This window comes from Coloeus monedula (assembly GCF_965178545.1).
Source record: "Coloeus monedula genome assembly, chromosome: 26".
In the NCBI taxonomy this organism is placed as follows: Eukaryota; Metazoa; Chordata; class Aves; order Passeriformes; family Corvidae; genus Coloeus; species Coloeus monedula.
Genome location: NC_138806.1, coordinates 4,510,805 through 4,524,134, shown reverse-complemented (window position 1 = coordinate 4,524,134; position 13,330 = coordinate 4,510,805). Strand labels below are relative to the sequence as shown.

The 13,330-nt window shown below is 64.9% G+C and overlaps 1 protein-coding gene across 1 annotated transcript; it reads left to right on the top strand.

Annotated features, from left to right (window-relative positions):
* The first annotated feature begins 7,106 nt into the window (after positions 1-7,106).
* MSL1 (MSL complex subunit 1) lies at positions 7,107-12,702 on the top strand. Its single transcript, XM_082297302.1, has 8 exons — positions 7,107-7,348; positions 9,938-10,161; positions 10,493-10,875; positions 11,536-11,600; positions 11,816-11,883; positions 12,070-12,194; positions 12,275-12,347; positions 12,485-12,702. Exons 1-8 carry the CDS (start codon positions 7,205-7,207, stop codon positions 12,573-12,575), a joined length of 1,173 nt encoding a protein of 390 aa, XP_082153428.1. The 5' UTR covers positions 7,107-7,204; the 3' UTR covers positions 12,576-12,702.
* The last annotated feature ends 628 nt before the right edge of the window (positions 12,703-13,330 follow it).

Sequence of the window (13,330 nt, the reverse complement as noted above, 5' to 3'; positions counted from 1 at the left end):
CCGCGGCTGCGCACTGGGCCGCACGCGGCGCCGCCGCCTCCCCCATGTGATTCCCGGGGACAGCCTCGTGCCCCAGTGACACACTTTCCGCCGGCGGCCCCGGCCCCGCGCCGCCGCCGGGGAGCCCGAGTTCGGCGGGGACCCCCGCACCGGGGCTGCCTGACGGACCGCGGGGACCGGTACCCGCACCGGTCCCTGCACCGGGAACACGGGGTACCCCGTCACCCAGCACAGCATCGCCCCTGCACTGGGAACCCCCGGGCGCAGCACTGTCCCCTGCACTGCGGACACTTGGGTGCAGCACTTGACACATCTGTCACCTGGCACGACACTATCCCCCGCCCTGGGGACCCCCGGTCACGGCACTGGCAGCCCTGTCACCTTGCACAGCGCTGTCACCTGCACTGGGAACACCTGACCGTGGCACTGGCTGTCCCCTGCAGCGGGGATATCCAGACACAGCACTCTCACTCTGCGTGGCACCTTCTCCTGGGGACACCTGGGCGCCGGTGTCACCCTGCACAACACTGGGAACACTCAGGTATCCCTGTCACCCCTCAAAGCACTGTCCATTGTCCTAGGGACACCCTGTAACCCCGCGTGGCACTGTCCCCTGCACTGGGGATACCCAGCTACCCCTGCCACCCCGCATGGCACTGTCTCCTGTGCCCACCCGTGCGGCTCCAGCACCGCAGCCCCTCCACACCAGGGACGCCTGGCACAGACCCCGGCGCAGCTGGGCCCCTGCCCGCTGCCCCCTCCCCATGTTCCCCGGCCCAGCCCCTGCTGTCCCCACGCTGCCCACGGCGGGTGCCCGCTGTGGCACGTGCCTGGCATCCACGTCCCAGCCTGGCCCCACTCCCGGCTGCCGCGGGGGCTGCGGCAACGCCGTGCCAGGGCAGTGTTGGTGGCAGATCTGGGTCGCGGCGCCGACAGAGGCCAGCCCAGCCCGGTGGCACCGGGGGCTCCGTGGGTGCTGATGCTCCCGCCGTGGGGAGGGTTTTGGGGGTGCCAGCACCCTCTCGAGTGCCACGTGTCGGGCGCTGCCCTGGCCCCCAGCCAGGAGGAGAAGGAGCAGAGCACGGATGTGCCAGCGCCGGGAAATCCTCGGACTTAATCCCATAGGAGGGGAGGCCTCCGGTGCCCCGGCTGTGCGGAGTGTCCGGGGAGGGACACCGGAGCTCTGCACCCCAAAGGCCCCCCGGCACCCCGTGGGTGACGAGGTCACCCCTCAGTTGGGGGTGTCCAGGGGCTCCTGGGGGTGGTCCCGGATTTTGGGGCTCCCCAAGGCACTGGGGCCGTGGGAACACCCCGACACCCCACAGGACGTTCCCTTGCCCTGAGTCACGGGGCGGTTGCGCCGTGCCGTGGCACCTCCGGCCGGGAGAACCGCGGCAGCTCCCGGAAGGATGTGTGGGGCCAGGCTGGCACGGGACCGGGGGGACCCGGGAGGGACGCCGGTCCTGCCCCACGCCCGCTCCCAGCAGGGCCGTGCCCGGACCGTGCAAGTGCCCCCGGCCCCACGCAGCTCCTCGTTCCCCTCCTGGCACGTTCCCGGTGATTATCCGTGACTCAGCCGCACGTCTGGATTAGGAAAACATCTCCGCGCACGGCGCTGCGGCACACAGCGCCCGTGATGCTCGCCTGGAACCCTAATCCCCCAGGAATCCCCGGGATGGGAGTGGGGCTGGGAGGACCGGGACAAACCTCATGGGGTCTCTCTGTGGGGTCCCGCCGTGAGGCTGGGACCCCGGCAGGGGAGTCCTGGTGGAGGTGCTGTGAGCAGGGACCCCAGGCTGGGCACAGCTGGGATATTTCTGGGATATCCCGACTCTGGGACCACCCATGGGGAGCAGGGTGGGGGAGAGGGGCCACCAAAGCCACCGGGACAGGGGGGTACTGCTGCTGACGTGTGCCGGGAACGCCCCCAGAGGCCGGGTCTATGGCTCGGGGGGCTTCCCGCGGTTCCCTGTGCACCCCATCATGGCAGTGCCCGCGTGAACCGGTCCATGGCACGGAGGAGGCACCTGAACTGCCCTCAAGGTCGTCACATGCCACCAGATTCGCCCCTAAATCCTGCACCTCCACGGACCTGTGCAGTCCTGCACCCACAAACCCTGCACCCTCGCATTCTTCACCCCCAAACTCTGCATCCCTGCACCTTTCTGGGGTCCCTGCAAGCCCAGATCCTGTCCTGCAAGTTCAGATCCTGTCCCCCTGTATCCTGCACCCCCAGATCCTACACCTCCGCATCCTACACTCCCAGACCCTGCACCCCCTGGGATCTCTACCCCTCAATCCAGGTCTGCCCCATCCCGTCGCGCCAGGACCCCATGGCGTGCCCGGAGTATCAGGGGGACACACAGATGTCACCCTGTCCATGCTATCGGCTGTGCCCCTGCCCTTCCCATGCCGTGTCCCCCCAACTGCACCCCCTGCACCCCCCGGCCCCCCCACTTCAAACGCCTCCCGGGGGATGCAATCCGCATTTCCCTCCCCTGCCACTGCTCCCGGGGGCAGGAGGCAGCGGAGGGGCGGTGGGGCCGGTGTTGGAACTCGGGGTGAGGCCGGTGCCCGGTGCCCAGTGTGGGGTGCCCGGTGCCCGGTGCCCAGTGTGGGGTGCCCGGTGCCCGGTGCCCGGTGCCGGTGCCGTGGCCGTGCCGCGTGACGCTCGCCCCGCTTCCCGCCCGGCGCCTGCGTGCCGAGAGTTTATTTTTACTCGGAGCTGGAGCCTTGTTTACCTTGTTGAACCTCTTCCAGGAAAAGGGGGGGAGTCTCCGCCAGGAACGGGGGTTCGTTCCTATCACCCCCTCGGTCCCCAGGCTGGACACCGGAGGCTAACAGGGGACAGGACCCCCAGCCCTGCACCCCCAGACCCACTCGGACACCCCCAGACCCACCGTGGGGCTGCAGCTGCCCTGTGGGGTTGGGGACACCGGGTCCAGCTGTGTCCCCGTGTCACCCTACACACATCGAACCTCGGTTTCTCCACCCGTAACTGTACGTTGGGGGACAACCAGAGGTGCTGGGTCCCACCCAAGTTGGGGGGTCCTGCACCCCTGACCCGCCTTTCATCCGTCCCCACTGACGGCACTGAGGGGGAAGGGTGGGGCAGGAGCCCCAGTGCTGCTGTGGGGGGCCAGGAGAATGCTTGGAGGGTTAGGGTTTGGGGTGGTTTGGGGGTGTTTTCCTGCCGGGAGCAGCCCTGGCTCGGCCCCTGCCTCTTGGCTGGGGCCGCAACTCCCGCTGCCAAAATCGTCCTCCCTCCCCGGGAACGGGAAAAATCGGGTAAACAAGGCAGGCCTGGCCCCGGGTGGGGGCACCCCACAGCAGGTGGGGGCACCCCAAGACAGGCAGGGACACTCCATGGCGTCCTGGCACTGCAGAATGGGGTAGACTGGGGTTGGGGGGCAGAGACCCCAGGAAGTGCAGGGTCTAGGGGTGCAGGGTGCAGGGTTTGGGGGTACAGGGACCCCCCAGGAGGGTGCAAGAGTGCAAGACTGGGGGGAGCAGGAGTGCACAGATTAATGGAGGTGCAGGATTTAGGGATGAATGCACCCCGAGAGGGTGCAGGGACCCAAAAAGGGATGCAGAGTCAGGGGGTGCAGGGACCCCATGAGGATTCAGAGCTGCAGGGCCAGAGGAGAGGTGCAAGGGGAAAAGGTTTGGGAGTGTCAGGACCCCAGGAAGGTTCAGGGGCCCAGAAGTTGGGGCGATACTGTGACATGGGGGTGCAGAAGGGGTACAGGGTCCCTGGGGGAGGGGTGACCCTGGAGTGTTCATCATGTGGGGGGCTCTGGGGAGAGTACTACTACTCCAGGGGGAGTAGCCAGGGTGGGTGGGGACCCCTCTCACCTGCCCCACCCCCAAGATCTCACGTGCTGATGTTTGTGTTCTCTCTGCAGCCTTGGGACCCCACGGGGGGGGGAGGGTGGGGGGGGAGTGGGCGGGACAGCACCGGGAACTCCTTTGGCCTCCTGACCCCCCACCTCAGACCCACCACCTGGGCATCCTCCTCCCCTTTCCCATTCCCCCGTCACCCCATGTTTGACCTTCCCAAAGTTCAAATGTGTGAGGAGCAGGGGGGGGCACCCCATCAGCCCCCCAACCTAGAGGTCACAAAGAGGCCACGGCATCGTGGCCAGCGGCCCGGTTGGCATCTGTGCCAGCCCATGTGAGCGGGCTCCCTCCTCCTCCTCCTCCTCTTCCTCCTCCTCCTCCTCCTCCTCCTCGCGCGGGGAGCCCTCTCCATGCGCGTCACGTGGCGCTGGCATGTGCGCCCTGCTCCATTTTTAGCCCCAGCAGCCTCCCTGCTGCAGAGCCATGTGCGGGCGGGCGCCGGCCGGCACGTGGGCCTGCCGCAGCGGGGATGGGCACCGGCACCGGCCCGGGCAGGACGGGCACGGTGGGGACACGGCATCCGTGTGTGCGGACACGGACCTGTGTGCGAGCACAGTCGTGTGTGTGAGCAGTCATGTGTGTGAGCATGGCTCTGTGTGTGTGAGCACAGTCATGTGTGTGAGCAGTCATGCGTGTGAACATGGCTCTGTGTGTGTGTGTGAACATGGCCGTGTGTGTGAACATGGCTCTGTGTGTGTGAGCACAGTCATGTGTGAACATGGCTCTGTGTGTGTGAGGACAGTCATACGTGTGAACATGGCTGTGTGTGTGTGTGAGCAGTCATGTGTGTGAACATGGCCACGTGTGTGTGAACATGGCTCTGTGTGTGTGAGCACAGTCATACATGTGAACATGGCTGTGTGTGTGTGTGAACATGGTTCTGTGTGTGAGCACAGTCGTGTGTGAACACGGCTCTGTGTGTGTGAACATGATTCTGTGTGTGTGAGCACAGTCGTGTGTGAACATGGCCACACGTGTGTGTGAACATAGCTCTGTGTGTGAGCACAGTCGTGTGTGAACATGGCTCTGTGTGTGTGAACATGGCCACACGTGTGTGCGTGTGAACATGGCTCTGTGTGTGTGAGCACAGTCATGTGTGTGAACATGGCCACACGTGTGTGTGAACATAGCTCTGTGTGTGAGCACAGTCATGCGTGTGAACATAGCTCTGTGTGTGTGTGAACATGGCCACACGTGTGTGCGTGTGAACATGGCTCTGTGTGTGTCAACATGGTCATGTGTGTGTGAACACAGCCGTGTGTGTGTACAACCACAGTTGTGTATGTGCGTGAGCACAGCCACACGCGTGTACAGCCACGGTTATGAATATGAGAACAGCCATGTGCATGTGTGAACGTGACCACGGATGTGTGTGAGCACGGCCACGCGTGTGTACAGCCATGGTTCCATGTGCGTATGAGAACGGCTACACGCGCGTATGGACGTGGACACGCGTGTGTGTGAGCCACGCAGGGGGACAAGCACTGCCACCCCTGTAAGTGACCACAGCCCCATGTGTGGATGTGCACAATCACATGGGGGGACAACCGCGGCCCCCACCCCGTCTGACCACAGCCACGCCTGTGCACACGCTGGTGGGCACAGCTGCTGGCAGGGCTTGGCGTGACCCATGGCACAGCAGGCACCGCAGACGGGCTTCCCCAGTGCCACACCGTGGGGGTGGCACCACCAGTGTGACCCGGCCACCAGGCACAGGGGCACCCTGATGCTCGCGGAGGGCTGGGTGAAGGGGGATCTCCCCCCGCGTGTGTTTGAGTGTCCCTGAACGCAGCTCTGCAGAGAGGCACGTCCCCCACGTGTCCCCTGTGCGTCCCCAGCACGTGCCACGCGTGTCCCCTGTGTGTCCCCGGTGACACGGTCCCGTGTGCTGCGGGGGGTGGAGTTTCAGCCGGGAGAGGGGGAAATGATCCTCTGTGTGTGTATACGTGTACATACATGTCCGTGCATGCTCATACCCGTTCGTACGTGTGTTCCGAGGCTGCAGTCCGGGCTGTGCATGTACATGCGTGTGCATGCGTGTGCACACATGTGCGTATGTGCGCTCTGGGACTGCAGTCGGGGGGTGCATGTGCAGGAGCTGCAGTGCCGGCGGGCTGCGCCTGTGCTGCAGTGGGGGCTGCAGTCGCTCCCTGCAGGGGGACACGCGTGTGCATGTGTGTGCATGGCCGTGTACATACGAGTGTGCAGCCTCTGCAGGGGGGGTGGTACGGACTTTTGTGTGTGTGTGTGTGTGTGTGTACGTCCTTGCAGGAACTGCAGAGCTCTGTGTGTATATGTGTGCACGGGGGGGCTCAGACCCAGTGAGGGGGTTCAGCCCCCGTGGGGGGGTGTGCGCCCACGGGGAGGTGCAGACCCCAAGAATCACAGCACAGCCACCCCCTCTCGGCCCTCCCCGCATGGGGGGCGCGTAGCAGTGGGTCCCTTTGTGTCCCTCCCCGCTCAGTCCAGGGGTCCCTCCGCCCCGCCACGTCCCCCCCGCCCCCCCGCCACGGGACCGGCCCGTGACCCGAGACCCCCCCCGTGGGGCGGGGGCGGGGGGCGGGCGCGGAGAGCCGGTACCGCCACGCTCGGGGGCCCCCGAGCGGCCTCCCCCGGTACTGCGGCGCGGGACCCCCGCCTCACGCGTGTCCGCGTGTCGCGACCACCCCCCCCCCGGCCCGCGGGAAGCGGCGCGGGTGGGCACCGTCCCGGGGGTCCCCCGGCGGGAACCGGCCCCGCTCCTTACCCCCGGGGATCCCACCGCCCCCACCGCCGCCGGCGCATGCGCGCCGAGCCCCGTTCGCCGGTACCCGGGGTCCCGTGCCCGGTACCGACCCCCGCCCCGCCGCCCCCCCGTGCGGCTCGTCCCCGCGCGGGTCATCCCCGGGGCGGGGGCCGCTCCGCGCCGATGCCCCCAGCGCCCCCCGTGCCGCCGCCCCGCGGTGCCGGCGGGCGGTAACGGGGCCCGGCCATGCGGTCCACAGCGTTCCGGGGGGGCGGGCGGCGGCGGCCCGAGGGGGCGGGCGGGGAGGAGGAGGAGGAGGAGGGGGAGGAGGGGGAGGAAGGCCCCGCTCCGCCGGCCCGGCGGCCCCGGGCCCCGCCGCCGCTGGGGGCACACACGGGCCGCGGCTGCGGGGTGGCGGAGCGGGAGCGGAGCGGGGCCGCGGCGGGGCCGGCGGCCGGCGGGGGCAGGGCCGCGGCGGGGGATGCGGGCGGGCTGCCCGGGGAGGCGGCGGCGGCGGGGCCGGGGCCGGGAGCGGGGCCCGCGGAGCCGGGGAAGCGGCGGCCCGCGGCCCGCGCAGCGATGGGCGCCGGCGGAGGGTCGCCCGGGCAGGCCGCCTGCCTGCGGCAGATCCTGCTGCTCCAGCTGGACCTGATCGAGCAGCAGCAGCAGCAGCTGCAGGCCAAGGAGCGGCAGATCGAGGAGCTCCGGGCCGAGCGCGACACGGTACGGCGGGGGAAGGGGGGGGGCACCGGGGGGACCGGGGAGGAGGGCGGGAATGCGGCATGGAAGGGGTTAACCCTGGCGGGGTTAACCCCTCCTTGGGTTTAACACCCCCAGATTTAACCCACTCCCCTGTGGGGTGACCCCCCCCCCCTCAGGGTTAACTCCCTTTTAGGTTTAACCTCCCTCAGGTTTAACCCAACCCCCTGTGGGGTGACCCCCACCCTGAGGTTAACCCCCCTAGGTTTAACACCCTCCTATGGGGTGACCGACCCCCCCCCCCATGGGGTGATCCCCACTAGATTTTACCACCCCTAGGTTTAACACCCCCTCTCGTAGAGTAATGCCCCCTCCCGCCAGGGTTAATGGCTCCCCAACACCACCCAGGGGTCTCTGGGATTGTGGTGGAATTCTGCCCGCCAACAGGAAGGTTCCCACCCCCTGTGACACCCAAGGGGTTAATGCCCCCCTCTTTGGGGGGTCATTTCACCTTTTTTGGGGGGTAATTGAGTCCCTTCTCTGGGTGTTAATGTCCCCCCTTCTTTGGGGGTTAATTCAGTCCCCTCGAGGGTTAATGTCCCCCCCCCCCTACATGGGGTTAATGTCCCCCCCCTATTTGGGGTTAATATCTTCCTCTTTGGGAGTCGATTCCACCTTTTTGGGGGCTAATTCTGTACTCTTCTTTGGGGGTTAATTCCACCCTTCTTTGGGGGTTAATTCTGCACCCCATGGGGGTTAATGCCCCCCCTCTTCGGGGGGTTAATGTCCCCCCCATAGGGGTTAACACCCAGCCGCCGTGTCACCCTAGGGCTTAGTGCACCCCCTTGGGGGGGGTTCATATGCCCCTCGTGGCAGTTTAACTGCTCCCCCCTTGGTACCCCAGGGGTTAATACCCCCCTTTTGGCAGTTAATACCCCACATGGGGAGTTACTGTTCTCCCCTCGCGGGGAGACTCTTTTGGGGGTTAACGTGCCCCTCTTTTGGGGTTAACGACCCCCGCTGGCACCCCAGAGGTTAATGCCTCCCCCTCCGGCTTGGGGGTTCCTGTTCTCCCCCCGTGGCACCCCAGGGGTTAACACCCCCCTCCTTGAGAGGGGTATCTGGCCCCCTCTCCAAGGTACCCGGGGGGTACATAACCCCCAGAGGGGTTAATGCCCCCCTCCCCAAGGGGTTAAACACTCGCCAGGGGCAGTTCTTCCCGCCCCCCCAGGAGGTCTGTGCCTCCCCCCAGGGCTGGGTTTTCCCTCGGGGGTCGTGGGTTCCCCCGGGGGTCGCAGCCCCCCCAGACAAAGCCGCGGGGGCACAAAGGGCGGGGGCGGGGCGGGGGTTAACGGGCCGCCGCCCGTCACCGTGGCGACGGCTCGGGGGGGGGCCCTTAAAGGGGCCGCGTCCCCGCGGGCATCGGGCGGGACACGGCCACAAGGGACATCGCTCCGCTGCTCGGGCCGGCCCGCCGAGGAGGGGTCTGCACCCCCACTTCGGGAATTTGGGGGCCCTCACGGCGACGAGAGGCTGCCAGCCTTGGGGGGGGAACACTATGGCGTCCCCACAGCTAAGCTGGGCCCCCCCCACGGGTGTCCTGTCTGTGTCACCCCATAGATTCTGTGTGTGCACCCCTTCATAGATAGCCTACTTGTATGGCCCTTCCCACATTGCCCTATCTGCATTGTCCTCCCGTGGGTATTGTGTCACCCCACGGATGCTGTGTGTTGCCCCCCACAGCCACAGGTCACCACTGCCACCCCCACGGCCCTGTGGCCATGTGCCATCAACGGTGGTGGCCGTGCCCGGCTGCAGTGGCGGTGTCAGCAGTGGTGGCCCCGGTTGTGGCAGGAAGGACGGGGACACCCCACGTGATGTCACCGCAGGCAATGCTGCGTCCCCCAACATGGAGGAGCCACTGCGGCAAGGCTGTGATGGGACTTCAGGGGCTTCCCCCGGGCACAGGCTCCCGGGGTGACATTGGTGGGGGGATAGGACTGCCACACCCTGGGAGCACTGGGCTCCGCTCCCCAAGGCTGGGTCTCCCCAAGGCCACATCTTTGGGGGGTGCCGGGACCCCCCCACTGCGCTGTCTAAAGTGACCACTCTAAATGCTGCAGGCCCTGGCTGAGGGGCCTGGGAGGGCTGGGAGCAGGTGACCATGGGCAGGGGTCACCAGGTGCTCTTTATGCACACAGCTATTTGCAACCCCCCCTCTCCATCCTGCGTCCTCGGAGAGGATACACAGAGGGTGGGACCCCCAAATCCTCTGCTTTCTGCTGCCCCATCTCTGGAAGTGTTCAAGCCCAGGTTGGACGGGGTTTGGAGCAACCTGATCAAGTGGAAGATGTCTCTGCCCATGGCAGGGGATGGGACTGGATGGGCTTTTGAGGTGCCTTCCGACCCAAACCATTCCTGGATTTTCTGATTTTATGTAATCCCCCCTCAAACTGGGGTTTGCAGCTGGACACAGGCATGGGCAGTGCTGGAGCAGGAGAAGCAGCCAGAGGGTGGCCATTTTGTGCCACTGGACATCCAGTGGCAGCTGCCCTGGGATGCCCACGGGGGTGACCCCACCCCAAGGTGAGCCCTTCCTCCCCTGCCTTGCAGCTCCTGGCGCGGATTGAGCGCATGGAAAGGCGGGTGCAGCTGGTGAAGAAGGACAGCGAGCGGGAGAAGCACCGCATCTTCCAGGGCTTTGAGGTGGACGAGAAGCCAGAGGCGGAGGCATGTGAGAAGCTGCCTCTGGAGTGTCCCCAGGACCTGCTGGAGCCCCCCCCAACCCTGCAGCCCAAGCACTTCCCCTATGGCAGGAACGGGAAGGGGCATAAAAGGTACAGAATGCATGGGGGGCTGCGAGGGGAGAAGGGGGGACACTCCCTATGGCTTCACCCTCTGTGTGTGGGGCTGGCACTGCCCAGCAGCCTTTGAGCTGTTTGGAGAAGCCACCCAGCACAAGGAACACATCCCTGTATCCAGGAGAACTTCAAGAAAGCCTGTGTGGGGAGTGCAGGGTCCCAAAATGCTGGGGAAGCCTCTCGGTAAATGGCTTATGTGTGGCTCTGGTGCAGCAGCCCTGGTTTGGGGGTGCCAGGAGCCCCCCACAGCGGCCCTGGTGCAGGGCAAGGATCCATGTGCCTGGCTCAGCTCCTCTTCTTCCTGCAGGAAGCCAACATTTGGGAGCGCGGAGAGGAAGACGCCTGTTAAAAAACTAGTGTCGGATTTCTCCAAAGTGAAGAGTAAAACTCCAAAGCACTCCCCGGGGAAGGAGGAATCGGGTGGCTCCTTGGCCGAAACTGTTTGTAAACGAGAACTGCGGAGCCAAGAGACTCCGGAAAAACCCCGGTCGCTCCTGGAGACCCCGCTCCGAGCGTCAGTCCCGCCGAAGGGCCCCAGCACCCACCCCAAGGAGAAAGGCTTTGTCAGCGAGGCCGACGACCTGCCCTATCTCTCCACCACCGAAATGTACTTGTGCCGCTGGCACCAGCCACCCCCATCACCGCTGCCGCTGCGGGAACCTTCTCCAAAAAAGGAGGAGACTGTAGCAAGTAAGGATGGAGAGAACGATGGAGAAGCTGCTGGGGCTGAGCTGGCCTGGGAACAGGGCTCGGCACCCTCGTTCTGAATCTGGAAAAGGGCTCCCAGATTCCCAAAGGGAGTGCCTGTGGTGTTGGGAGAGGTGCCACGCTGCTGGCTCCTTGCACTGCAGTGGGTGCTGGCTCTGGGCTCTCCCAAATCCCATCTCGGGCTCGCCCCACTCCGGGCAGGGCTCCTGGCTGGTGTTTCTTGGAGCAAGTGGTGAAGCAACTTCCCCTGGGTGGATGGGAAATGTGTGTCTGGCTCATGCCGTGGTGACACAGCACTGGGGTCACCTGCTTTTCCCAAATCCGGTGCTTGTCTTGCCTTGTGCCCAGCGAGGTTGGTGCCAGTGATGGGAACTGGGCTGTTCCAGGTGGCTCAGCGCTCCGGGTCGGACAGAGCTCAGCACAGCCCTGGGAGTGGCTCAGATTTGCTTGTGTGTAAGGGGGTGGAGATGAGCTCTGCTGTCCCATGGCAGCTCCTAGTGCTGGCTCAGGGTGGGGGTTTGGGGCATCCCAAGCCGTGCTCCAAGGGCAAAGATGGGCAGGAAGGGAGCGGGGAGGTGGTGGGTTGGAGCAGGGGCTGTGGGAATTCCGGTGTGGGGTAACACCCTCTCTCTTGTCCTGCAGTTCCGTCTTGGAGGGACCATGTCGTGGAGCCCCTGAGAGACCCCAACCCCTCGGACCTCCTGGAGGTACGTGAGCCACCAGAGCTGGTGGTGCCGCAGGGGTTTTCCAGGCTGTCCCACACTTGCAGAGCTGGTGGCAACTCATCCGCTCATCCAGCATAAACCCTGGCTGTGGTTGGGGGGCCGAGGTGGGGGGAACAACCAACCCCTCCTGGGGCTGTGGGAGCAGGATCTGGCCCTGGGATGATGCACTGATTGATCCCCATCCGGTGTTGTTGCAGAACCTGGACGACAGTGTCTTTTCCAAACGGCACGCAAAGCTGGAGCTGGATGAGAAACGAAGGAAAAGGTGGGAGCAAAGGGAGCGATGGAGGTCTGGGGTCCCAGTCCAGGGTGCCCCTGGGATGGGAACCAAGAATGCTGCTGGGGGAGGGATGCTCCCACATCACTGGCAGCCAGGGCAGCCTCTCAGTCCCGCTGGGGGAGTCTGGCACTGCCCGTGGCTCCTCACTTTCCCAACCATCCCATTTTCCAGGTGGGACATCCAGCGGATCAGGGAACAGAGAATCCTACAGCGGCTGCAGCTCCGAATGTACAAAAGGAAAGGGATTCAGGAGTCGGAACCTGAAGTTACCTCATTTTTCCCTGAGCCAGATGATGGTGAGGCTTGGGAAGGGGGTGTCAGGGGTAGGTGGGGGTGCAGATAGAGGGGTCTCACATACTCCGGTGTCTCTCCACAGTGGAAAGTTTGCTCATCACCCCTTACCTGCCCGTCGTCGCCTTTGGCCGGCCCTTGCCCAAACTGACCCCACAGTGAGTATTGGGGATGTGAGGGGACAGGGCTGGGGAGTGCCGGTGTCACTCGTAGGAAGGCACCCTGCCCGTTTTGGGTCTGGACGGTGCCATTTTGGGTCGGGACCGTGCCGCAGTGACACCAGCTGTGCCTGCAGGAACTTCGAGCTGCCCTGGCTGGACGAGCGCAGCCGCTGCCGGCTGGAGGTGCAGAAGAAGCAGACGCCGCACCGGACCTGTCGGAAATAAGGGAGATGCTGGGAGCTCCGAACACCTCCAGGAGCTCAGTGTGTCCTCGGGGGCTCTGAACACCTCTAGAGCACCAGAAGCTCTGCCATCACCGGGTCACCACTGGCCGCTGCCTGCTCTGTGCTGACGGATGGTTTCGTTCTTCCGTGATCCCAGTTTTGTTCACTTGGGTTTTGGAAAGTTCCCCGGACTCATCCCCCACACTGGCACCGGCTTCCCAGTGCCACCGGCTCCGCTCCCCAGGGCAGCGGGTGGATCCTGGCCCCATCCTCGAGTCCCCTGTGTGCTGCCCCTGCACTCTGCAGCCTGTGTGGCCTTGGGATCTGGGATATGGGGCTCCCACTGTGTCTGGTGGGAGCATGGGGATCACCAGCACCAGATCCCGTGTCTGGAGGTGTCACATCCCCCGGGACTCACCCGCTGCTGCCTTCATGTTGTGTTTAGTTAGAAAGCAGGATAAACAGCGGGTTGTGTTGGAGCTGGCTGGGGCCTGGGAAGCGCCTGGGAGTCTCTTTTGGGGGGTTTTCCCCCTCTTTGGGGGTTTTCCTCTCTGGAGAAGGTTGGTGGGGGCAGAGGGGAGAGTTAAAAAGCAAAATTTTTCTCTTTTTTTTTTTTTTTTTTGTGAAATAGAAACCCTGTGCGCACAATTTGGGGGGTTTTAATGGTTTTTTTAAATGTAATTTAAATGTTTTGAGGCGGGCAAGGGGTTTGCTGTGAGGGGGGGGTGTTCTCGCCTGTCCGAGCCCCTGGGTGCT